Genomic DNA, 26,325 nt, shown 5'->3' on the forward strand with positions numbered 1-26,325 from the left:
CACGTGGCCTGCTCCACAGCGGGAATCAGCAGGCGAGGAGGGGTTTGGTAAGCTCTATTCTCCAGCAGAAAAAGCAAGGACCAGAGCCCAAGGGGACATTTATTTATCTTCGGTTCCTAATGATGTCTCAAGTGCCCTGCACGTGTTAGGAGCCCCGCTGTGTGTGCCCTGAACGTTTCCCTGTCTGATCTGGAGGAAAGCCCTTGAAGCAGGATGCTCCGTGTGCCGGGCATCTGAGGCCCTGGAGGGGAGGCGCTCGGGTGGCTGTGGCCCCCTCTGCAGCCAGGCTTCTGAATCCAAAAATGGTGGATTAGAAGAGGCAGTTAAACTGTGGGGAGGAGATGAGGCGCAGCCCCGGGTCTTGCACTAAAGGGAGGAAAGGGGGGCATGTGAGCTGCCCTGGGCTGAACGGCCTGCGAGTGGGTCTTGGCCAGGCACCCAGGCCCTCCTGCTGCCCAGGAACCCCAGGATCAAGTGTCAGGGGTCAAAGGTAAAGGCCTGGGCGGGAAGGCTCTGGGGAAGCAGGATCGTGTGGAGAACATGAGCTAAGTCCTACTCACCAGCCATGTGATCCTGGTTGAGTCTGTTTTCTCATCTGTAAAATAGTGAAATGCAGATCCCTTGCCCTTTTTTGAGAGAATGGGTCCTGGAGTCATTTGCCTGGTTTGATTCCTGCTTTTTTCATATCCTTGACGAGTGACCTTGAGTGACTTGGTTAATCTCTATGAGCCTCGCTCTGTTCTCTCACTTGTAAAATGGGAACAATAAAAGTACTTTCTCAGAGGTTGTGGGGATGAAATGGGAAAATGCGATAACGTATGGTATGCTTAAAAATTTCAGAGGGTAGATCTCATGTTTAATGTTCTTACCACAATAAAAATAAAAAAATGTAAAGCACAGTGCCTGGAACATAGTAAACACTCAGTGGGTGGTACCTCTGATGATGGTGGTGGTGGCGACGATGGCCACTAATTTTATTATGAGCAGCTGTCTTTGTGGGGTGAGCCTGTGGGGGAACAAATGACTCAGCAAACAGAGGCCCGCTGTTGGGTGTTACAGGCTCTCAGTGAGGATGGCTCAGAGCTGCGGCCTTTGGGTGCAAGTATCGGTGGTGATAACTGTCACAGGTCACCCTCACGCTCGGCAAGCTAGGCCTGGTGGTCCTGTCTGGGGGACTCCTCGGCCTGGTGCCTTCGCCCAGCACTCTGCCCCCAGAGACTTGCTTCTCTCCTCCCCTGACTCTGCTCCACTTCTGCTGGCCCCAACTTTCCGTGACCACCTTTGCCAAGTCCTCCAGCATGGGGCTCCCCTCATCCGGTCCACGAGGCTACCCGTCCTTTAGCACAGGAGGTGGTTGGCTGGGCGTGGCATTCATGCGAATCCACGTACGCGCACGCATGCTCACTTGCACATTCTCAAACACATGTGCTCCCCAACTGAGCTTCTGGGAGCCTCACATCCCCGCCGCCACCGCAACTCCTCCCCTTCCTCTCCCACCACAAAAGCCACAGGTAACAGCAGTCCCCGGCTGCAGAGCAGACAATGCAAAACCCAGAGGCAGGCTTCCTTGCCAGGCTGTTTTAAGCATTCAGCAGGATGTGAGCCCAGGTGGCTAACGGCTGGGCTGGCCAAAGACAGCTCTCCCCCACCCTCCCCCTGCCCCAGCTTGGCGAACTTGGAAGGGGCTGGGAGGTAGGCTAAGGGATTCTGCACGGTGCCAAAGAGCAAAAGAGCTGGACTGCTGACCCACTCTGGCCCCGCCACGTTCCCACCAAACACGGTGTGTCCCTGGGCAGGTCCCACCCCATCTGGAGTTCAGTTCTCTTATCTGTAAAATGGGGAAACCAGATTCTGCCCACACAGGTTAAAGGTCATCCAAGAGTGTGGAGGATTTAACAGCCTTGTCCCAGTGGCTGCACTTTGGAAAGCTCAAAGGGTGACACACGTGCCGGGAAGTCTGGGAGAGTGATTGGGCACTGTGCCTCAGGTCGTTCCCCGCGTCCTCTCCTACCCCATGGCCAGATTGCTATGGCTTAACTCCCTATGCTGTCAACTGGCATGGAGTCTGCCTAGGGTTTAGGAGTGATGGGCTCACACATGGGTGGGTGGGGCGCTGGTGTATGTGCCCCTCGCCTGGCTGGTCTCCCTGACCCTGGGGTGGTGGTAGCACAGCCAGAGGACTCAGCCACCATCCCCTCTTCTCCCTCTCCAGGCACAGTAGGGAGCCTGGGGGCAGCAACTGTCCCTTCAGCCTGTAGGCTGCAGCCAGGAGGCCACTGCAGGGCCAGGGACAGTGCGGGTGACCAGAGGTGGCCTCAAGGATGCGGGAAGACCAACAAGTCAGGAGCCGGTGTGGGTCTGGCTCTCTCCAGCAGGTGCTGGCAAGGTGGGGCTCTCCCAGGGCCACGGAGCCCCTGCGGGCTAGGGCAGTGTCCTATATTGGTCTTTTGGGGGTGGAGCCGACAACAGCCTCTGCCAGGTTACAGCCTAGGCCTACCGGGCTCATGGGAGGAAAGGGACTAGCTGGCTCCTGTATCCTGGGGCTGGGGGTTTGGGGGTGGGGAGCTGAGGGTGAAATGTCAAAGCCCAGGTGTGGGGGGGAGCTGGGGGTGGGGAAGGTGTGACCCAGAAGCCCTGCACCCCTAGGGCTTGGCCCTGCAGAAGGAGGCTAAGGGCAATGGGTCAGCAGGGGCTCTTGGGGCACGGGTGGGGGGTGAGGGGAGCTGAGTGAGAGGGTCAGGAGGGGAGTCTCGAGCTGCTAGACACTCCAGCTGAGGATGGTGAGAGCAGAGACTGTCATCAGAGGGGCCAAGGAGGCAGTGGGCGCGGCCCTGGAGGCCAGGGGCTCCGTGTGCCGCTGTAGCCAGGAGAGCTCCTTCAGCAGCTGGCGCCGCTGGAGCTCGGGGCCCACCTTCTCGCGGATGGTCTGGTAGTAGCGGTTCAGGTACTGGAGCTGCAAAAGGTAGGAGGGGTAAGGGCCTCCCCAGGCCAAGCTGTCAAGGTGTGGGAGCTTGGTGCCATCCAGGTCACCACAGGTCCCCAGCCATCATCAGGTGAGCAGGGGAGGGATGCCCCAGTGTGTGCCTGTAGGTGCCATCAGTGTGGACCCTCCCAAGGGAGGGGAAGGGGCAGAGGGTCTTGGCTTAGCGGAAGCAGAGGTGAGAGAGGCCCAGGGCTGGGGAGAAGGCACTCAGTGGCTCGAGGGCTGAAGGGTAAACAGCGCCGAGGGGCGCTCGCTCACCTGCTCAGGGGACAGCAGGCTGACGTCGATGAGGTTCCGGTCATAGGGCACCAACGACACCACTTCAAATGTCAGGTAGGTCCCTGGGTACTGGGGCGGGGGCACATGTAAGGTAGGAAGGCAGGAAGTGAGCGAGGGGGAGGAGCTAGGCTGAAGGGATGGAGGGAACACTCCACCCAGAAGCCCTGGGCACGGGGAACTGACCTTGTCAAGCCTGAACCCTCCACAGTGCCCTTGGCCACCCCCGTGTCTACCACTTAGGCACCCGCCTTTGGTGCTTCCCTCATGATTCCTGAAGTTTAGACTTAGGCCTGTGTTTTTCAAAGTGTGTGCCTCCAGAGTGCCAAGGGAGCCTGTTAAACATGTAGATAGATTCTGGGGTTTACACCCCAGATCACTGGAGTGAGAATCTCTAGAGCAGAGCTGGGAACCTACATTTAAATAATTTTAAGGTAAGTATTAGTTTTTTATATCTTTCTATCTGATTTCTATCTACAGCTCTCTTTCTATCCATATCTCTGTTTCTATCCATTGAGGTATCTATGGAGATAAATATAAAGAAGAAGAAATAGCCCATAATTCCCATCTCCCAGAGAGCTCTTGCATATATGTGCTTAGAAAATTCAAACTGCAAAAAGATACTCAATAAAAATGGAAAGTCTCCTCCCTGCCTGGTTTCCTTCCTGAAAACATTTTTGGCACATATAGTATATATATGTGTATATTCTAAAAATTCACGCAAAATGGATCCTACTATACACTTTTCTGCACCTCCCCGCCCCCCTGCCATAGTAAACCTAGGAGAGTGCTCCATATTGGCACAGGGAGGTCTACCTCACTCTTTTTATTTTTTTTGGTACGCGGGCCTCTCACTGTTGTGGCCTCTCCCGTTGCGGAGCACAGGCTCCGGACGCGCAGGCTCAGCGGCCATGGCTCACGGGCCCAGCCGCTCCGCGGCACGTGGGATCTTCCCGGACCGGGGCACGAACCCGCGTCCCCTGCATCGGCGGGCGGCCTCTCAACCACTGCGCCACCAGGGAAGCCCTGCCTCACTCATTTTAAGGGTCCATAGTGTGCAGATGATAATTTATTTAACCAGTGAAGGATATTTATCTGCTTCCATTTTTTTAAACTATTACCATCACTGCTACAATCAACATCATCGTACAAACATCTTTATACGAAGTGACGTTTTGGGACTATATCCGGAAGGGATACATCTGGCAGTGGGAGTGCTGAGACAAAAGGTATAGGCATTTTCAATATGTATTTTGATAGATATTATCAAACTGCCCTCCCAAAAGGTTGTACCAATTTGTACTTCCCCCAGCAATGTATGAGAGTGTTCTTTCCCCCACAAACTCACAAGCACTGGGTGTCATCAAAGTCTTTCGCTTTTGTCAATCAAATGGTATTCTACTGTCACTTTGATTTGTATTTCTTTAAGAATAAAGTTGAGCATCTTTTCACATTTATGGACCATTTGTGTTGATCTTAGTGAATTGTCTCTTTATGTCTTTTGCCCATTTTTTCCCGTTTTCCTTATTTCTGTCTTACTCGATTTTTAAAAGCTTGTGGTAAAAGAAGGACATTCCCCCTTTCTCTGACACACGTGCTATACTCGTCATACATCTTTTGAGTTTGTATATGGTATTGTTCCTATATAGATGTTTTTTATTTAATTGAGTCAGAGTTATCAATCTTTTTCTTCATGACTTCTGAGTCTTACATCAAAAGGCCCCTTTCCTCCCTGGGATTATAAATGAATTCAGATAGGTTTCCTTCTAGATCTTTTATGGTTTCACCTTTAAACCTTGATCCATTTGGAATTTTATTTTAGTGTAACAGTGAGGTTCTTCAGTTTAATTCCCCCCATTTATTAAACAATCTTCCTCTTCTTTACTGTTTTGAAGCACCAGCTTTATAGTAAACTAAATTCCCATCTTGTTTATGGAAATTAGGGGGTCCATTTCTGGACTGTTCTGTTCCACTGTTCCGTCTTTCCCATCTCTGGTGCCTTACTGTTTTAGTGATGGCTGCTTCGTAGTGTGGGCTAATATCTGCAAAGGCTAGTTTCCCTTATTGTTCTTTTCCAGAATCCTCCTAGCTATCTAGCTATCTTTGCATGTTTATTTTTACAAATAAACTCTACTATCATTTTGTGAAGTGTTGAAATTGAGGTTGCCTTGAATTTATAGATTAACTTAGGGAGAAATGACATCTTCATAATATTGAGGCTTATTTCCAGAGACCGCCATTTACTTAAATCTTTTTTATGTCCCTCAGTAGAGATTTTCTCCATGTAAGTCTTTTAAAGTTTATATCTAGGTATTTTATCTCGTTGGTTGTTATTATACAGAATCTTTATACCTAACAGGCTCCCCTGGTGATTATTATGTGCATTGAGAACCAATGATTTAGGGCAAGGATACTGATTCATTTGGTTTGGAGTGGGACCTGGGCATTAGCATTAAAAAAAATCTCCACGGGCTTCCCTGGTGGCGCAGTGGTTGGGAGTCCCAGTGGTTGGGGACACGGGTTCATGCCCCGGTCCAGGAGGATCCCACATGCCGTGGAGCGGCTGGGCCCGTGGGCCATGGCTGCTGGGCCTGCACGTCCGGAGCCTGTGCTCCGCAACGGGAGAGGCCACAGCAGTGAGAGGCCCGCGTACAGCAAAAAAAAAAAAAAAAAATCTCCAGATGATTCTAATATTCTAATGTGCAAACAGGTTTGAGAAACTGATTTATGGAGTTATTCTGACACTAAGGAAGACTCCAAATAAATTCATGACCCTACGTTAAATTCTCCTTTGACCATCCTTACCCCCCATGCAGCCCAGAGTCACTGCCACGCTGTCCACACCTCCAGCCCACCTCAGTGGCACTTTACCTTGGTCTTTGCTTCTACCACAAGGGCCACATCTTCAAGACGGATCCCAAATTCTCCATCCTGATAGTAACCAGGTTCTGGGAGGCACAAGAGATGCTGGTGACATTAAGTAGGGGAGGGGACCCAAGCCCAGGTTTCCTACGCTGACTGAGGAGTGGCTGGAGGGCTCGGCTGCCCCCCGCTGTTGGCTTGGGCAGACCCAGCACCTGTTAGATGCTCCGTGGCTACTCGGAGGCCACTGCCAGACTTCAGATTCCCCACCCTCCCTTGTAACCCAGCGGGGAAGACTTAAGAGCCCACTTGGGCCCTGGAGGTGCTCCCCTCTCCCTGTGTGCCACTGTCCTGTTACCCCGGCGCTTGAATGGAGACTCTGGAGTTTGGATGTACAGCTGCAAACCAACTCCCATGGGCAAAGTGAGGGTACGGGCTGAAGGGGCTTGGGGTTAGAGTGGGACAACCCATTCGGGGCTGGGAGTGGAGAGGTGAGGGAGTGCAGCGGTGGAGCCGGGGCGGGCCTGTGTGGGGCTGCGCTCCTTGAAGGCTGGCGTTCCCTAGACTGCGGTCCTGGAGGAGCCCCGAGAGCCGTACCGATGGAAGTGAACATGCCCTTGGCCATGGCAATGTTGCCAGACTGGAATCCCACTGGCCCTGGAAAGGGAGAGTCAGGGACAGTGTCAGCCCTCCTGCAGTCACCAGCTTGGAAACTAGCAGGTTCTGGGGAAGAGCAGGTAACTGGGATCCCTAGCAGCGTGTGTCCACCGCATCACCGTCTACCTGCGACTGGTCCAGACCAGACTGGCTCTGGCTTTTATTTCTCTGGGGTCTATGCCAGTCAGCCACTGGGCCTTGACCTGCCTCTCCTCTCTCTGAGGCCGTCCTAAATGCCAGCGGAGCGGCCAGCTGCCAGCATTTCTCACTTACCCTGTGGAGCACCAACTCCCCACCAGCTGGGTAACCTTGCATGGGTCACTGCACCTCTGTGGGTCATGGTCATTTCCACACCTATGAAACGCTCCACCTCTTTCATAAGAGGGGGGACTCCAGGGGAGTGCTGAGGAGATACGTACATTCGTGCACACACAGGAAGTTGCCAATGCCGTGGCCTGTCCCATGACCATAATTGAGGCCAACATCCCACAGGGCTCTGCGGGCAAAGGCCTCCACCATTCGCCCTGGAAGAGAGATGACCTCTGGTCAGCTGGCTGGACCCCAGACTATTGGCTTTGCCCCTTCCTGCTCTCTTTTTCCAGACCAACCACCAGGATGGTGCCTGAGGAGAGGGCCCCCTGAGAGGCAGGTAACCATGCCCTATCTCCAGTATACTGTACGTTGTACCCACTACCTGGACCTCCCCATCTGTGAAGACACCCGCTTCCTCCAGGAATCCTCCCATGACCGCTGCAGCCCACACTGACCGCCCCCACCTCTGAGCTCCGGCTCCAGCTCCTGAGTTGGACTAGGAGACAGGAGGCCTGGGCTCAAGGCCTGGCTCTCCCACTAACCCTCTGTGTGACCTTGGGCAAGTCACTTTCTCTCTCTGGTCTGGATTTTATCTATACAGTGGATGGGATGATGATATAATCCCTGCCCCACTAGCCTCCCAGGGTCTGAGTGCAGTGAAATCAGGGCCTGAGGTTCTGGGTCCAGCCTGGTTTGCAAAACCCACCTGATGTAGCAGCTGGGAAGACGAGTCTGGAGAGATCAATGTTTCCTATCAACACGCGGGTGTACGCCTCCTGATGGGGAGAGGGCGAGGGAATGCGGTGTGTGGGCCCAGGCCTGGGTTGGGGGATGTTTGGGGGAAGTGCATGCTCATGCGTGGTCACCCAGGTTCTGGAGGATGGCCGGAGGAGACCGAGGGGGACCTGCTCAAAGCTGGGGCTTGGTCCATGCGGTTCCCTTTGGCTGGTCCACAGGGATGCTTGTAGGTGGGGGTGAGCTGAGGCCGCAACAGTAGGGATTGGGGAGGCAAACTCCTTGGGCTGGAATCCTGACGTGGCCACTCACAAATTTGACCTTGGGCAAGTGATTTTAACCGCTCTGTGCCTCAGTTTCCTGGTCTGTAATGGGACGGTCATAGTACCAGCTCATAAGGTTGCTGGGAGGACTAGGTAGACTCGTGCATGTCGGGTGCTCCCAACAGACTAGATGCTCAAACAGAGGTCAGCACCCTTCATTGCCATGATCATGATCACCCTTTAGTTTTCGTAAGGCCTTATGGTTGGGTTGAGGCCTGATAATTGGCAGGTCGGCCTTGCTCTGTCGGGGCTGTTACCTTGTGGTAAGAGGGAGGGAGGTGGGCTGACAGTGGCCTCTTCTCCTGGTCACTCCCTGTGGCAACCTGGTGAGTCCCCTTCACCGCCCCCCCCCCCACAGGCTTGTCATCTTGAGCATGATAGCCTGGGGCATTGGATCTAACAGCTAAACTGAGCTCCTTGAGGCCTGACCAGTGTTTGTTTTCTCTCTCTCTCTGTCTCTGGCACAATGTCTGAGCCACAGTCCCCTTGCTGAATGCACAAATGTGGCCCCCTGCTCTCCAGCCCCCCGGAGGCCCCCAGAGGCACACAGACCATGTCCCTGCCTCGACCCCAAGTGGACCAGCCCTCGCTGCTTCCTGAAAACCTCCAGCTCCTTTCCTCCTCTGAGACTTTGCTGGTGCCTTTCTCTCCCCCTGGAATGGAATGCCTGTCTTCCTCTCTTCTGTTCAGCACAGTGCTAGGCTCACAGACAGCACTAAGAAAATATTTGTTCATTGAGTTACTGAAATGGGATGATGATAAGCTTGGGCTGAGGCCCTGTTGGGGGCCTGAAATATCTCTGGGGAAGTAGTTGGGGGCACTGGGTTTTCTGGTACTAATTTGCTGTGTGACCTTGGGCAAACTACTTAACCTCCCTGGGCTTCAGTTTCAGCCTCTGTACAATCAAATGGCTCTTGGCAGAGTGGTTGCTTGGGTGTCCGTTGGGTGAGCGTGGGTAGGGAAATGTGGTCCAATGCCTACCTTTTGGAAAGCAGAGGGGGTGCCCCAGTGGACTGTTCTGGTGATGTCTGTTGTCCCGTCCCTGTGGAGAAGGACAATCAACATGTCCAACTCTTCTGAACACCTTGGGGTAGGGATCGTGGCCACGTGCTTCCCGAGTGCTTTCCACTGGGGTTTGAGTGGCAGGGCTGGGATGGGGGTGGGGAGGGAGGTGAAAGGAAGAGGATGGCTGCCATCATGCAATTCCCAAACTCAGCATCTATGCATGAAGGGGCTCTACAAAGCTATCACATTCAAAATCACTATGTTTTCTGAGAGTCCCAATTCCCCACATACATCTTCTACCCCCATACCAGCCATTTTGGTTGTTTTGTAAATCTGGGTTTCCTTGGGCCAGGCTGGCTCTAAAAGCAAGGCTTCCTCCAGGCTTCCTAGGAGGTAGGAAGGGATGGTCCCATTCTTACAGATGGGGAAACTGAGGTCCAGAGAGATCATAGCACTCTCACACATTCATATACTTATTTGCCATTTATAGAAGGGAGGGAGGCAGAGCAGACGTCATTATCTCCATTTTCACAGGTGAGGCAATTGAGGCCATGAGGCTATCTCCCTCCCTGAGCCTCAGTGAGGCCAGGTCTGGCGCAAGCACTGACTCCACACAGTTCTCTCCATTGTAAACATGGATCTGCCCCAGGGATTTGCTCAGAGTCCCAGTGAACCAAAGCTGCCAGAAGCCAAATAGTCTGACTCCCAACCGCCAGCTGCAGCCGTTCCCTCAGGATGCCTGCTGTGGCCACCCCCCGGGGGTGGGGGCAGTGAGGAATGATCCCAGGGCCCTAGGGACTCCTCCATGGGAGCAGGTCACAGGGCGTGGCCGACTTCTTCAGAAGGAGAGAAGAGGAAGTGAGATGGCCATTTACCCGGCCTCACCCTGCTGAAGCATGCCCCAATCCAGCAACGCCCCAAGAATTCACTTCCCCTTCGCACACTGGCCATCTCAAGTATACACAGCGCCACACCGGTGACTGCGAAGGCTGCTAGGCTGAGCGCCTGCCAGGCTGGCTCCCAGAGCCCCGTTAAGGCTAAGTGTAGGGCTTTTATCATTAGCACATTCACCGCAGGATAGAGGATGGGAAACTATTCCTTGCTCCTCCATCAGTTCAGCGTGCCCCTTTCTATCCCCCACTCTAAGTTTCCCACAGTCCACCTGCTTCCTAGATGAGAAGGGAAAATCTTCCAGCCCACCTCAGCTCAGCTCCCATGTGAATGAATGGGCCTAGTCTATTCTGCATGGTTGTCATGTCCAGGTGTTCAGGTTGTGCACTGCACAAAGGTACCACATCTAAAGAAATGCCATTCACTGAATGGGTATATACTAATTTCAATGAGAGCACACAAGTGGACACACAGGTTGTGGGGTCCTGGAGCACGGGACAGTGCCCCCCCACCGCATAACCCTATCTGTGGTTGTGCACACACTCAGAAGAACACGCACGTGTCTACTCGCAGACACATCTGCATGCTGATGGGTGTGCCCTTTCCCAACTGTGCTGCAGGTGTCCCCTGAGGTTGCTTCACTCACCTGCCTACTGCTCTTGAAGGCCTGATCCTGCCCCCACTCCCCATGACATGGTCACCTCACCGTACAATGAGGGAAGAGGTGGTGAGGACAATGCATCATGCTGGCGGCGTGCGGGACATGTCCAGGGTGTGCATGAGTCGGTGAGAATATGGGCGCTGTGTTTGTGCAGCCAGGCGGGGTTGCTGAGCGTAGCTGTTCGGACTGTGTAATAATGTTCGAGCTTAAAAAACATTTAACTTTCACAAGGGGAGTCTTCCTGATTCTCACAGGGCAGCACCTGTGGGCATCCCCACTGTTTTGGCCTCTGTCTGTTGCCCACCGGGCAGGGACCCCCACGTGTGAAAATGGGAAGGATACTCAGGCACATTCAGTCCAGGCCTCTCCTTTCTCAGATGAAGGATCCATGCCCAGGAAGGGAAAGCTTTGGCTGGCTCTTGGCTGAGCTGAGACAGCCGGGCCAGGGCTGGGTGGGGAGTACATACCAGTATTGTCCCCCGGAATCCAGCAGGTACATCTCATCTGAGGACAGCTTGCGGTGCAGCTCCTTGGTGGGGCTGGGAAGGGGAGAGACGCTGAGAAAGGAGCAGCCTAACCCTGAGCTGGGTGAGGTGGGGGTCCTGAGTTAAAGCAGAGGAACCTCCTCCCCCCTGGGGGCCGGCCTTCTAGCTAACTCCTTTGGGGAAGCCATCATCCCCCAAAGGGCCCCAGGAGACTACTGAGCTTCTGCTGCTAATGTCCTCAGCGCACATCTGTTCATCCTGCACATCTGTTCATCCTGCACCTCCCCGAGCAAGGCCCTGGTCCCCAGGGAGGGGAGAAAGGAAAGAGCCCCGAGTGTGGGAGACGGGAGAACTTTAATGAGCACCCAGCTGAGCTATCTCTTTTTACATCAGGAGAAACAGGTTTGCAGAGCAAGGGCTTACAGAAGGCCCCGAGGGAAAGCTGTGAGGGAGCTGGGCCTGAACCCAGATGCTGAGTCTAGGGCTTTCTCTAACTTCTTGCCACCTCTGGGAGCAGAGGGCCCCAAGAAGCCAGGGCACAGGAAGGGAGGGTACCCGAGGGTGGAGCTGGAGAGCAGGAGTTGGTAGGGCTGAGGAGTTCCTACCCTGTTACTCTCTAGTAGGGAGAAGGGGCTGGGCTAAGGCAGCTGAAGGCTTGGGGACACTGGAGGAGGGAATTCTAGGATGGGTCAGGCCAGCCACTGGAGGGTGTCTGCCCTCTCCCTGCTTTGTCCTTGCCAGGCTGAGGCCTCTGGTTGGCTCGACTCCCCACCCCCAAATTGCATTAGGCAGGCCTGCAGGTGTTTGTTTTGTACAGAGCCAAACATCTGGCCAGGCTACATCTTGGGCCCACCTTGGTTGGTTCAGGCAGAGTGAATGGGCCCTTCTCCCCATGTGCTTGTGAGCTTTAAGAATTAAATAACTCACAGGAAGCCAAGGAAACACATCCAGCAGCAGCCCCACCATCTCCCTTCCAGATCCTTCTGCCCAGAGTGCTCACAAAGTCCCAGCCTCTCGAGCAGGGAGATTATCAAGTCTTTCAATTCAAAGGAGGCTCTCAACGCCTGACTGGGCTCCATTCCGCACCTCTAGCCTCCACAATGCTAAAGGCCTCAGAGCTTAAATGTGGACTCAGGTCCTTCACAGAGCCCCAGAAAATTCTTTCTTCTGAAGTACCTGTAGTGGGCCAGGGCAGCATTCAGGCCACTAGCAGAGATGGTTTCAAAACTGGATCCGGAGAAGAACTCTTCTTCTCTGGAAAGGACAAGGCAGGAATGATCAATGAATGGGCTCAGGGACTAGGCTGGGCCCAGGATGTCCAACAAGGGCAAGTGAAGGTGACGGCTGCCTCTACCTCAGCCAGGCTCCATTTGGCCTTCCCAGTCCCACCTCCTGTCACTTCCCAAGCCCTGACCTGTCACTCATAGACCACTCAAGGTCAGAGAAGCAGAGATTGTAGAGGCCAATTTTTCCTCCTCTACCTCCATTTTATAGATGGGGAAACCAAGGCCTGTGTCCCAAAGTGAGTTCCTAGTAAAGCAAGAGCGAAGAAACCTAGCTCCCTGTATCTGAAAACTCCCTCAACTCCGGAGCAGCATCCTGGGCTAAGTGTGCCCTCAGGGAACCTCGCTCCCCAACCTTGATATTCTCAAGTGGTCCAAGGTCCTACCTGGCCTGAGCTGGCCTGAAGCAGACACTAGGGGGCGCTGTTGGGTTGTGGCCCTTCAAGTTGTCCCACTTTCTGCAGAGCTGGGGAATGTCATCCAACACCTCTGCCCCGCTTCCCGACCACGACCACCCAAGAACCTGTCACTCCTTGTTCCAGTGGGGCCCTCAGATACTAGGAGGGTCTTCCTTCCCCCATAAGGAGACCAATCCCCCCTCCCTGCCCCCACCCCCACGTTAAGACAGTCAGCCGAAAAGGATGGCTGTGGTCCTTCACCCTCGGAACTTCTCCAGCAGCTCTGCCCCTGAGAACTCATCCACGGTGCCTTTGGGCACGTTCTCCTCCAGCCAGACCAAGTATCGGATCACAGCCACAGCGTCCCGCACCTGGAGCAGGGCAGGCAGAGAGGCGGGCCGAGGAATGGTCTCAGCCGGGGCTCAGGGATGAAGGAGATGGGGGGACTGCTCTGGGAGCTGAGCTCTAAAAACACGAGGGTCTTCCTCGCTATTCGATGATATTAAGGGATTCTTATTAATGTTTATATATATGATCAGAGTGTGGTCATGTTTGGAAAAGAGTTCTTGTCAGAGATACCGAAATGTTGATAGAAGAAACGATATGATAGATGGGATTTGCTTTAAAATCGTCCAGCAGCCGAGGACACGGGGGAGTGGAGATAATGAATGTAGGGTTGTAGAGGAAATGAGATTGGCCTTGAGTTGATGATTACTGAAGCTGGGTGATGGTGATGGGGATCATTATGCTACTTCCTCTACTTTTGTATATGCTTAAAATTTTCCGCAAGAAAAGTTTTCAAAAATGAGGCAATGTATCCTAATTTTAACAGGAATATCCAAAGGGGCAAGCCATCCTCTCCCTGGGGTGAAGGAATTATTATAAGTAACACTTATTTAAGACTTGGAATGTGCCAGGCAGTGCTCAAAGCAATATATTAAAAATATATAATTATATAATTATACTTATACATATAGAACTATATAATCATTATATAAGTATCATATATTTATGTAATTATTATATATTTATATGTACATATTAGATATATAAATGCACATATGTACACTATATATATTTATATTATGTATTACAATGAATATATTTAAACATGCATTATTTATTATATATTATTTATACTATACAATGTAGATATATATCTTTAATCCTCACAACCCTCTGCTATGGGTTACAGTTATGATCCTCATTTTACAGAGGAGGTAACTGAGGCCCAGAGAGGTGAAGTGACTTACCTAAGGTCACTCAGCTAGGAGGTGGGTAGAGGAACTAGGATTTGAACTCAGATACCATAGCTCCGGGGCCCAGGCTCTAAACCACTGAACCACCCTGGGAACAACAGGGTGGAGCACAAGTGGGTGCCCAGGAGTTTGGCGTCCACGTCTCTGATTCACTGAGGGCCTTCTTCAGGCTCCTCCAGCAGGGTCTCCTTTCTAACCCATCAGACCGGGAGCTCCCCAGAGGCTCGTGTGTCTGCCTGCCCATGGACTTACATGGCTGGCCCTGAGGAGGGTCTGCTCCTTGCTGTTTTTCACCGCCTTGGTTACCATCACTGGGGAGTAGGTGTCTGCTATGAGTTTCTCCTGTGAGGGGCAGAGAGGAAGCGGTCTGGGAGCCCTCTCTAGGGCACGGTGGTGTTTGAAAAGGATTGGCAGGAAATTCCAGCTCAGATGAGACTTGCCGTCTCCTGGAGTGGCAATGCCCTTCCTGCGTGTGCTTTCTGACTACGCAGGGCTTTCCTAGTCTTCCCTTCCAGCCTAACCTTCCCTCTCTCCCTCCCTCCCTCCCTCCCTTCCTCCTCCCTCCCTGGTCCTGGATCCCAGCAGCACTCTGGGATGGATCCGAGCCTGGCCCCTGCCAGCCACGGGCTGTTCTGACACTGTGTTTCCTGCACATCTCATATCATGACAGCTACCACTTATTGAGCGCCTGCCATGCGTTAGGCACCGGGCTTTACATGCACTGTCTCCTTTAAATCTCCTCAGAGTGACTCTTTTGAGGTTGTGACTCTTAGTGCCATTTTACAGGTGAGGAAACGGAGGCCGGATTGACTAAGTCACTTGTCCAGGGTCACGGCACAGCCAGTTCTCAGTCTCAGGTTTGGTGACCTCAGAGCCTCTGCTCTACTAGCCTGTACTCCCCCAGCCCCCTTGACAATCTCTGAGCTCTCTGTGGACAGATGTTCTGTCTCTTCCCGGGAAACCCTAGAAAGGGGACTCAGTGCACCACTGCTGACTGACCAACTTCCAGAATGGCCCAGGGGCTGTCCCCCCCCCCCCGTTAGGTTGAGACTTATCAGGGCTGTTGGGGGGTGGGGAGGACGGTGCATGGCAAACCCACCTTGGGTATCACTTCATAGAGCCCATACGACGTGTAGCTGGTCCCGATCCAGATCTTCACGGCTCCTGAGGTGTAAGCCTGGACGCTGTCACGGACTTGGCCGTAATCTTCGAGTTGCACACACATGGAATCCGTGCAGCCAGAGTTCAGGTACTGCAGGGTCTCGGAGCTAAAGCGACTCTTGTTTGCAAATAACCTAGGTGGAGAGGGAACACCAGGAGGGTCCAGACAGAATCTAAGGACAGTGCAAAAGACCAGCGGCCCTTTGTTCCTGGAGGTCAGAGGGCGCCTGCGCCAGGCAGCTGAGCAGACCAGATTTGGAGTACGTGGGAACAGAGGTCAAGGGGGTCAGGAAAAGCTGATCGGAGGCTTCCTCGAGGGTCCTGCTGGGGCAGGCACCCCGCTTCTGGGAAGGCTGCATGTTGGGGCAGTGAGGAGTTAGAGGAAGTCCGTTACCGCAAGCCAAGGACAAGCCCTACCTGATGGAGGAGTCAGTGAGCAGCGTGTAGGAATAGAAGAAGGGGTTATAAGGGATGTCACTGCTGCGAAGGTTGAAGAGCCCTGGGGAAGAGAATTGATGGGGACTATTTGAGGCTGACCTGCTCGACGCAAGTACACATGACACCTTTGCTCTGCTGTTGGCTTTGGCCTCCAAGGATCCCCAGCCGCACGCCGGCATCCTCTGCCCCTGAATGTTTCTCAGTCTTTCCGGAGTGGGGGAGGGTCTCTGAAGCACTAATGAGCGCTAGGGGCACTTTCTCCCAGAGAAAGGCAGATACCCAGCCAGTAGTCTGCACACGGTGTCGGTGGGCTCCCAGAATACCTGAAGCCCAGAGCTGGGGTCAGGTGAGAAGCGCTGAGCCACGATGGGATAGAACAGGGCTGCACGGGGTGCTAAAGCCGGGAAGCTGAGTGCCCTGGGCTCGTGGCCAGGAGGTTGGGAGGTGTTTGCTGGGCCTCCTCCCCTTCATGAGACAGAAGCCTTTGCTGCTGTGGTTTCCTGGTCCTCTGATGGCCCGGGGGCTGGCCCCAGATTGTACGGGGCTTCCTGGTTTCCTTAGTGAGCAGACGTGAGCTCCTGCCCTCACCTTAGTTCCCGCAGGCCATGACCATGGAGCTCTCAGAACCCATGGGTCAGTGGTCGTTGGGGGAGGAGTCCTGTGCTGTAGAGCCCAGGAGGCTTGGGGGTTGGGGGGAACGCAGGCACCCCCCTGCATCCACAAATCTCTACTCACAGGCCGTCTCATCAAGTGCGGACAGAAGCACGGCAGTTGGAGCCTCACGATGCTTCTGCATCTGGCTTCGGATGCCAGATACTTTCTCCTGCCAGCTGCTTCCTAGAAGCAAAAGAGCCAGAAGAAAGCAGAAGTGATCTACCTTCTCTTTGGCACTCCGTTCCTGAGAGGGCTCCCTTAGGGCAATGGTTTTCCATTCCTTTAGAAGCAGTAGAACCCTTTCTTTAACCAAACTCTTACTTGTGTAATCATTAAGGACATGGGCTCTTGACCCAGACTGTCTGGGTTTAAATCCTACCTCTGTCATTACTTGCTGGCTGACCTTGTGAAAATTAGACCCTCTGTGTCCTATCTTGCACATCTGTAAAATGGGGATGGATTATAATAATAGTGTCTACCTCAATAGAGTTGTTATGAGGTCTGAATTAACTAATATTTGTAATGTATGTAGAATTGTGTCTTGGTGTATAGAAAATCTGGTATAACTTTCTGATTAACAAATAAGCATGCAAAACAGAGATCAGGAGAGCAGCCCTAGTTGAAGGGCAAAGGGATAGGGCTGGGCCATGTTTAATCCTCTTCCTCGAAGTAACCCCAGCACTTACTAAAGCCACTTGGGTCTGGGCTAAGCACTTTGTGTACATTATTTTAATCCTTACTTGACCCATTTTACAGATAAGGAAATTGAGCCTTCGGAGAGGTAAAGTGACTTATCTATGGCTTTTGTAGCTGGCAAGGGGCGGAACTGAGACTTGAACACAGCTCTGTTTGACTACATGGCTCACATTCTTAATCGGTATAGACATTGGACTATCTTGCTAACCTTGTCCTTAAACTCTGTGTCACAGAGCTGTCCTTTCTGGGATGTTTGTATCCTGGTTCTAGGACTTTGGTTTTCATCTTTTTTTTCCGGCTCCCTGTAATCCCTCTAAAGAGTCTGCCCCTAGGCAGGGCTAGGAATTTGCTGGCAGAAGATCATAAGCATTAAGGGTCCTAGTTGGGCTGAGAGATTAGCATAAACAACATAATTCAATTTAAAAAATCTTTATGCAAACAGGTGAAACTGTTCATCAAGAACCAAAGCTTTGGGTGCGATACTTCTTCTAGGTTTATTTTATTTTATTGTGGTAAAATACACATACTATAAAGTGTTATCATTTTAACCATTTTAAAGTGCACAATTCAGTGCCTTTAAGAACATTCACAGGGCTTCCCTGGTGGCACAGTGGTTAAAGAATCCGCCCGCCAATGCAGGAGACACGGGCTCGAGCCCTGGTCTGGGAAGATCCCACATGCCGCGGAGCAACTAAGCCCGTGCGCCACAACTACTGAGCCTGTGCTCTAGAGCCCACGAGCCTCAACTACTGAGCCTGTGTGCCACAACTACTGAAGCCCGTGCGGCTAGAGCCCGTGCTCTGCAACAAGAGAAGCCACCGCAATGAGAAGCCTGTGCACCACAATGAAAAGTAGCCCCTGGGCTTCCCTGGTGGCCCAGTGGTTGGGAGTCTGCCTGCCGATGCGGGGGACGCGGGTTCGTGACCCGGTTCGGGAAGATCCCACATGCCGCGGAGCGGCTGGGCCCATGAGCCATGGCCGCTGGGCCTGCGCGTCTGGAGCCTGTGCTCCGTGGCGGGAGGGGCCGCGGCAGTGAGAGGCCCGCGTACCGCAGAAAAAAAAAAAAAAAAAAAGAGTAGCCCCTGCTCGCCGCATCCAGAGGAAAAGCTCGCGTGCAGCAACGAAGACACAACACAGCCAAAAATAAAATAAATTAAATAAAATAAATAAATTTATAAAAAAAAAAGAGCATTCACAAAATTGTGCAACTACCACCACTATCTAATTCCAGAAACATTTCCATCATGCCAAAAGGAAACCCTGTAGCAATTAGGCAGTCTCTCCCCATTTGCCTCTCTCCCCAGCCCCCCGCCCCCGGGCACCACTAATCCTCTTTCTGTCTCCATGGATTTGCCTACGCTGGATGTTTCACACAAATGGAATTCTACAATATGGGGCCTTCACTGACTTCTTTCACTTAGAATTATGTTTTCAAGGTTCATGGATGTGATACATTTTTGAGACAACAAACGAAAGCCAATTTAAATTGTCTGATACACACAGGTGTCTTTGAACTTTTCACGTTCTTCCCTTTGCTCTTTGCCCCCTTTAAAACCTGTGCGTGGCTGGAGAGAAAGTCTCTCTTGTCTCTGTGAGCTTAGAGACTCTGTTCTTGGGCTTCCAGGCCCAGTTCTGGCTCTGGATGGCTTTTCCTTGAAGACTAGCAGCCTGTGTTGGCTTGGCTTCCTCTCACTTGTGGGAAGTGATAAAACCCATGTGAATTCTCTCCCAGTCCCTGGAAGGTTTTCCCCTTTATCCACTCCTCTTCCTGACATAACTGCACCCTTCTTTAACTGAATGGAATGAGTTTTATTTATGATGGAAATGTCTTGGATAGCAAGTTTCTTTAAAAACTGCGTCAAGATGCAGAAAGTTTCTGCAAGTTACATCAGAATGGATAAAGAAAATTGGACACAATTTTGACTTGTTTCATCAGACTCGCTATTTTGAAATTTCTCTCCTGTTTTTGGGATTCCTTTCCAAACAAGAAGTGTGCATAGACCTGTGTGTGGAAAGGGACCTCTCAGATTGCCCAATATTTCTAGGAATCCAAGTCTATGGGCTTGTTCAGAATTCCTAGGGAGGTAGAAGCTGGTGGTGGCCAAGACATTGATTCATACTCAGTAGCCTGGGTCCAGTCAGTTTAGCTACCACTTACAAGAATTATAGAGCACACTGTTCTTTTATGACATATTTAGATGGTGTCAACGGGGTCAAGATTATCGATGTTAGAATTTTGAGGGTCAGTTAATTTTCCTTTGCGGTCCGGCCAACACTTGAACCCTAATCTGTGCCACAGACTGAGCTTGACTTAGTTTTTGCTTCCTTTGTCCATGCCAGCCCATCTGACCCCAGCCATCTTACATCTAAATTCCTCATCACTGCAGGACCCGAAGTCAAGGTCTGAATGATTCAATACAAACCAGTCTTCACTACCAGACAAGCAGCCCATATCATGTTTTTTTCTCTCTTCAAAGGGGTAGGTTTTTTTCATCTTTTTCTGACTCCCTTGTTTCCCGCCTTCCTGTTCCCTCTTGCTTCAAATCCTGACACTCTTTATTCCAGCATTTTCTAAATATGCTTCGAGGAACTTCCGATTCAGACTCTCTGAGGGGATGGGGCCTAGAAACCTGTGTTTTAAGAAAACATCCCAATCTATTCATGTGCACGTGGAACCATTGCTTTGGGACCTCTTAGGATGAATTTTTCAGCCAAAGGAGCAGCAGCGGGGGCCTGTGTTGCTCCAAGGTGGGAAAGAGAACGGGCGTAGGAATCACCTGTGAATGCCTCCTGCAGGGCATAGATGGGCTCACTTGGCACCGGAGGCCTCTCTGACCCCCACAGCAGGTCCACAAGGTTGACAGTGATGGACGCCAGCTCTCTGTCAGAGTCTCGGAGGGCCACGTTATAATTCTCCCAGGAATCTGCAGAGGCAGGAAGGAGTCACTTGTCCCTGGCCTGTGTATGCCTCCGGGAAAATTGTGACGCAGGCAAAGCTCGTTCTTGTCCCCTCTGCCTCCTGTTCCGCTCAAGCAGCCTGGGCTGTGCACTCTCACCTTCCTCCTTCAGCTTGCCCTGAGCCCGCCCCAGTACTGCCCACGGTCAATTAGCTAAGCTCGCCCTTTTAAGCGCCAAGGGCTGTGGGGCCCTCTTTTCGGTCCTGTCTGTTCGACTGAACTTCAATGCCACAGCCCAAAGGAATGGTGAGGTTCAGGCCACTGGAAAGGCTGGCAAAGGAGCCAGATCTGAAGTGGGAGCCTTTCAGTGCATATTCACGAGGACGGCACCCTTGGGGGCAGGCTGGCCAGCTGGGGGGGGGGCACTGGGAGCTCAGGGAGCTGTGTTCCTGGATGGGAGGGGAGGGGACTGTGCTGCTTTTTGTAAAAAAATTGTTTGGCCACGCCATGTGTGCCATGAGGGATCTTAGTTCCCTGACCAGGGATCAAACCCACGCCCCCTGCAGTGGGAGCGCAGAGTCTCAACCACTGGACCACCAGGGAAGTCCCAGGGACTGTGCTTATTTACTCAGAAACCCTCTCGACTCCTTTGACCCTTCCAAGCTGCCTTCCAGAAGAGGGCTACCAAGTGATTCTACTGCCCTGATTGTTAGAGTTCCAGGGCACAGAGGATGGTTCTAGGTTTAAGAACATCCCGGCCTACCCACTGGCTAGGTCTTAACGATTCCCTGAGTCTTCTAGGTTGGGTCTCTGCACTCCTGACTTAAAAAAAAAAAATCTATGTTTATTCTTTTAAATGTATTTTCATTACACAATCCAGGAATACACCCTTGTTGCAAAATATTTTGCAACTACAAGTTCAAACCCTCTATCTTTAGAGTCACCCTGCACCTCCTTCTACCAAGATGTGCTTCTTTACATCCTGAGGGCCTGAATCTCCCTCGTTGGTGTGGATAAACGCAGGGACTGAGGGAAGAACATACTGATGGAGAAGAGGAAGGGGTCGAAGCCCACACGCCCTCCAACAGGAATCTCGGTGAGGAGCCAGGTGACAACAGGAGTGGTGCCAACTGCGAGAAAGACAAGAAGGGACACCGAGGTTAGCCCAGGCCCTCCAGCCGGGCTTCTGTCTGTGACAGTCCTTCCACCTCTGGCCTCCTTGATATCCGCCTCAAAGATTAGGGATGGCTCCAAATTTCTTGAGCTTCCCACAGGGGCCCAGCATGGCCTTCCATGCACCCCCCTCACCTGTACCTTCCCAAACCCAGTCTGGGTTCCAGGGCTTGGGGAACAAATCCGTGCCGTCCTCTTACCTTCCTTATGGAGCTCCCAGTTGCAGTCCATCTGCCGCTCAGCCTGGGTCCAGTAGCGGCTGTCGGTCCAGAGAGCGGCTTTCCCCATGGTCACCACGGCGATTCCTGGGGCAGAACAGAGAAACTTGGAGGGGAGGGTGAAGGTGTAGAGCGTGGCTTTAGTTAGCGCTTTAGCAATGCGGTGCTGGCTCTGACGTTGTCACAAGGGGTCTCTGGAAAGAGTTGCTCTCCTCCCTTGGAAGGGAGTGAGGCAGGAGATGTTAAAGAGAGTGTTGGGGGGAAGGTAGCTGGAAGTGTGTCCTGAGTTGGGCATCTCTGCTTTGCCTTGAGGCCCTTTCCTAAGGGGGCACTGAGCAGGACAAGTGGGGTCTGCTTTTGGCCATCCCCAAAAGTCGATGCTACATGTAGGCGCTCTCAGCAAAGATGGTGTGGCAGTCAGTATGAAGGTGCGGTGGCTGATGGGAACACTAAGCCAGGGGCTTAGCTGAGGACAGGCGGAGAGGCCAAAGCCAGCGACTTCTGCAAAGAGAAGAAGGGCCCGTGATGGGCAAGCCCGGCAGCTTGAAGCCCAGGGGAGGGATGTTTAAGGATCAGCAAGGGAAGCTTAGGTTTCATTCAAGGGGCCAGGATCAAGGTGGGAGGCCGATTCTAAAACTGGGACCCCATAAATGGTCTCTATGTTTGTGTCTCATTTGGCCACGTGAGGTGATGTTATCCATAAAAGGACCAGCAAAGTAAAACTTTGTCCCCAAACGAGCGATTGTGTGAAGGGAATCAGCGGGCTCCTAGTGGCTAGATATAGAGGTAGCAACTGTCCCAGAAATGGAGCCAAGGGAGCGCCGTCTGGGCCTGGCTGTGGCCGAGGCAGCGAGCACAGGAAAGATGTCAGGAGGGCCATCTGCCTCATGCAGAAGCGTGGCTGCTGGGCTATGAGATGTGTGCCCTGGTGACCCCTTTCGGAGTGGTGAAGGGGGAGGCAGAGAGAGGAGCAGGGGCCTCTGGACACTCGCTCCTGGGCTCCTGGCTGCTGAGAACTAGCCACACCAGGGCCTCTCTGACCACTCTGAGTCTCCCACCAGAAACAATGAGGGCTGGGTAATGGCTGTCACCTGCAGACCCTGTAAAGCCTGTAATCCACGCACGCCTCTTGTCATAGTCGCCGATGTACTCGCTCTAGGAAATCAACAACACCGTCATTAGCCTTCTTCATGGAGTCACACCCCACATGGAAGGCCCCCAACCACATCCCAGTTCTTTCTGTCTAGTCAGTTTCAACCAGTCCTACAAGCCCAATGGGTACATCATAAATAACTTGTGCAGAGAGCTTTACACATTATTGGGTTTGGGTTCTCATAATCCTTGGAGACAGATCTCATTATTCCCATTTCGCAGTAGAGGAAACTGAGGCTCAGAGAAGTTCAGACACTTACCTACCCAAGCTTCTTAGCCCTTTTCGGCAGGTGGGAAAATGAATTCAAGTAATCGTATTGACACTGAAAATGCCTTCTCTTCCAACTGGGCTGTTGCTGGGAAGGTGGATGGGGTGGAGGTGGAGCCAGGGTGGGAAAGGGTGGGATGGGTGGGCAGGGGTGCTGCTTTGGGAAAAGCAGTTCTGGCTCAGACCATCTTCTTTCCTGTCTGTTCCCCTCTCCCAGCCTACACCCCAAACTTGTGGAATCTTGGATGCTGGATCGTTTCAGCGCTCCATCCATCAGCTGATGGGAAGGGCTGAGCCAGAAGGGAGCTCAGGGTTCTTCTAATTCAGTTCCCATCCCACATTCTAACCTCCTAGGGCAGGGGTATCCTAAACATTCATTCTGGATCCACCATCTAGGACTTGATCAAAATCGTTCTGAAGTTGTTTATAGTTTCACTGCCTGAGGTCAAGGAGATTTGGCAATGTCTTCTCTCCTATGTAAAGGAATACATTCTTTCAGTTGCCCTAAAACGCCCGTGTCCAAGCTCCCCACTTCCTTCCCTTTGCCTGTCAAATCCTTTTTCTGTCTTCCATCTTCCGATTCTTAACAGCGTCCTGTTTGTGGCCTGTTCTCTTAGGCCAGACCCAGCTCGGGGCAGGGAGGGGGGGGGGTTGGTGGGAGGAGCCATCCCTCACCATGTGAGCATCCGTGTCGGGGACGATGTAGGCAGAGACATTCTGGGTGTGCATCTGCTGGCGGAGGGCTGTGAGCTGCGCTGTGGTATTGACCACAGTAACTGGAAGGTACTGACAGGTGACAGGAAGACACCAAGACACACACACACACACACAGACACACATTGCTTAGAGAAAATGTCGCCGGGGCCCCCATCCTCTCCTTAGGCAGGGATTGGGGTTGGGTAGGCTGGGCCAGCCTGGAGAGGGATGGTGAAGAAGCTGATGTTATGGATTAGTCTAGATTAAGGTGCCTGGCCTGAGTGGAGATGGAGGTGTTTAAGAGCTTGGAGAGAGACTTTTTGTGACAGTAATGGGACCTGAGTCTGGGATGGGGTAGGGGGTGGGTAAGAACTGCAGGGTTCTGAGCCCCGCCACTGGGCCAGGCCAGGGGATGGCCCCTCTTTGGATACCTTGGGGTAGAGTTGCCAGTTTAGCAAATCAAAATACAGGATACATCCATGTTTATTTTAACATAAAAATAATGTGGTTTGCCCACCTACCTGCCTGCCCCAGTGGTCTCATAAAGTGGACGAGGCAAGCGGATGTATCCCATTTGTCCTGAGACTTTAGTGACCTGCTGGCAGGCCCATGAGCCCTCACCTTCCCATGAGCCCTCACCTTCCCATGAGCCTTCATCTTCCCATGAGCCCTCACCTTCTGGCCTGCTCCTGTCTGGAGAAGCTCTTTCACACTCTCATCCAGTTGTGTAAAGAACCCCTCTGGTCTCCATAGGGAGCTGATGACCTTCCAGCTCCAATATGCTGGGCCTTCTCACAGTCTTCACACCCGAGGCCTCCCCCTCTTGACCTTGCGCTGGCTCTTCTAGCCCTCTGTCTTCCGCCCTCCTCCCCGTTCCTCTAGAATCGTTGTTTTCTTTCCTCCCATCCTCTTCCTGGCCTCTGCCTAGCTATCCTCAACGAAGGGCTGGCTAGGGGCCTCCTCCCTCCTTGCTGCCCCTCCTCCCTCCGGCTCGCAGGGGCTGCCTGGGCTCAGGCCTGGAGGGAAGGAGATGACCTGCCGTGGGAATGGCTGGAGGGAGGGATGGGGGCGGATGTCAGACACCTGAGAATGCGCCGCCCGCCCTGAGGGAGGTTAATCAGAAACAGTGGCCCCAGAGTCCGGAAATCAGGAGGAAGGCTGGTAGAGGGTGAGGCTAGCAGCTGGGCCCATGGGGGATGGGGAGGAAGGTGGGAGCTGTGGGTCCGGGCGGGGCGGGGGCGGGGCGGAGGCAGGGCCTCACCGGAGGGCTGATTGAACAGTTTCTCACATCCTCTCTCAGGTCCAGTGACTTTGGGCGGCCCCAGGCACAAGCTAGAAACCGGAGAAAAGTCCAGGGTCACTTGGAGACTGGATAGGTCGTAGAGAGCACGGGAACATGTTCCCCCAACCCCCCTCCTGGTCCCCGCAGGGCCTCCATCCTTTGAAGCAGGAGATGCTGTCCAACTCTACTTGAGGATAAAAATAATTACATTTCATAGGAAATCAGGCTGAATCGGATGGCACCCTGGGTCACAATCAAAGAAACCTGTTTCATCGACAAGTGATTGCCACTTTTGGATGGGTTTTAGTGCTCATTAAATCAATTTTTTCCTTCCAATCTAATTGGGTCTTTTCAGGATCTACCGAACTGGAAAAGTTGTGTGTAAATTAAATTTTTGTAATCAGATTTTCTCTTAAATGCTCTAGAGGATCTCGCTAAATAATAACCCCACCTTCGTTTTACCCTTCTATAAATCTAATTATATATATACTGGGTTTACTTAAATTCAAGGCCCACTTCTACCATTTCTTACAGTCCAAATATCTGTCTCTCATTCCAGGCTACAGAAGCCAGCAATCCCAGGCTGACATCGTCCCCTGGTGGGGAAAGGTGGGTTAGCATCTAAAGAGCTCCTACTATGTGCTAGACACCGAACTCAGCAATTTACCTATAGTATCTCTTTTGATACTTGCAACAACCCTGGGAGATGGGGATTATTGTCTGCTTTCTACAGAAGAGGAAGCTGAGGCCCAGGTACGTTTAGTTACTCGCCCAAGTTTTACCACAGTGAGTCTGTGGCAGAGCAGGAATTTGAACCCAGGCCATCTGAGTACAAAAAAGCCAACCATGGAAGGGTGGTGCCCCAGAAGGGACAGAATGTATAGAGACAGTTTCCAGTTGGGGCTCTGCCCCAAATTTGGTGTGTCCCAAGAAGAGTCGCCCAGTATTCATTGAGCAAACATTTCCTAAGCCCCTGCTCTGCGCCACGCACTGGGTCTTCACACCCTGAAAGTCCAGGGGTCTCTGATAGGCCTTCCTTCCAGCACCCCACCTTTTGGGGGGAATCTCCCCAGAGGTAATGGGGGTCTGAGTTTGGGGAGACACTCTACTTTTCCTTTCTGAGTGGGTTGAGCTACAGATGGAAGGAGTACCGCTAGGTTCTAACACCATGAATGCCCTGCCTCACTGTCTCTCCCGGTCACATAAACTCAAGGGAGAGATGAGACCCACCCTGTTGATTTAAGAAAATGAACGCTCATTTCTGTAGGAACAGATCTCTGGCAAAATGGTGGCGCTAAAACACCAACATAAGAAGCAAGATACAGCCAACCCATGTCCCTCTAGACACCCCAATTACTGTTTTCTGAGGTCAGGGCTGTGGCTCCCAAGGGCAGGCTCTGCAGCCGAACCACTCTGTGGTCCCTGGCACGGGACCTGACACTGGGGAGGTGTCAGGAACTGGGTACTGAATGAATGAGTAGGGTCCTGCTGCCAGAGAGCAAAGGGAAGGAGGCCTCCCTAGGGCCAGGGTGGAGTGGATGTGGAAGATGCTGAGCTGGG

At 52.5% G+C, this 26,325-nt stretch overlaps 1 protein-coding gene across 1 annotated transcript; it reads right to left on the reverse strand.

Moving 5' to 3' along the window:
• Window positions 1-323: 323 nt before the first annotated feature.
• Window positions 324-23,516, reverse strand: XPNPEP2 (X-prolyl aminopeptidase 2). Its single transcript, XM_089904884.1, has 19 exons — window positions 23,463-23,516; window positions 22,492-22,522; window positions 21,350-21,454; window positions 21,020-21,106; window positions 19,857-20,003; window positions 16,465-16,566; window positions 15,709-15,790; window positions 15,230-15,425; window positions 14,383-14,472; window positions 13,133-13,242; window positions 12,367-12,444; window positions 11,173-11,244; window positions 9,130-9,190; window positions 7,797-7,866; window positions 7,198-7,302; window positions 6,719-6,778; window positions 6,131-6,207; window positions 3,242-3,331; window positions 324-2,953 (listed from the first exon to the last, which is right to left on the reverse strand). The coding sequence occupies exons 1-19, from the start codon at window positions 23,514-23,516 to the stop codon at window positions 2,759-2,761; spliced, it is 1,812 nt and encodes a 603-aa protein (XP_089761010.1). The 3' UTR covers window positions 324-2,758.
• Between the last annotated feature and the right edge of the window lie 2,809 nt (window positions 23,517-26,325).

Source organism: Delphinapterus leucas, chromosome X (assembly GCF_059928025.1).
Source record: "Delphinapterus leucas isolate spDelLeu-1000000601 "Yukka" chromosome X, BTC_Dleu_Yukka2, whole genome shotgun sequence".
Taxonomy (NCBI): domain Eukaryota; kingdom Metazoa; phylum Chordata; class Mammalia; order Artiodactyla; family Monodontidae; genus Delphinapterus; species Delphinapterus leucas.

Coding starts and splice junctions, on each gene's coding strand:
- XPNPEP2 (XM_089904884.1), bottom strand. CDS start 23,516: ATGCACACCCAGAATGTCTCTGCCTACATCGTCCCCGACACGGATGCT. Junction 15,791..16,464: donor CGCACTTGATGAGACGGCCT/GTGAGTAGAGAT, acceptor TCTCTTCCCCAG/GGCTCTTCAACCTTCGCAGC. Junction 9,191..11,172: donor GATTCCGGGGGACAATACTG/GTATGTACTCCC, acceptor CCTTCTCCACAG/GGACGGGACAACAGACATCA.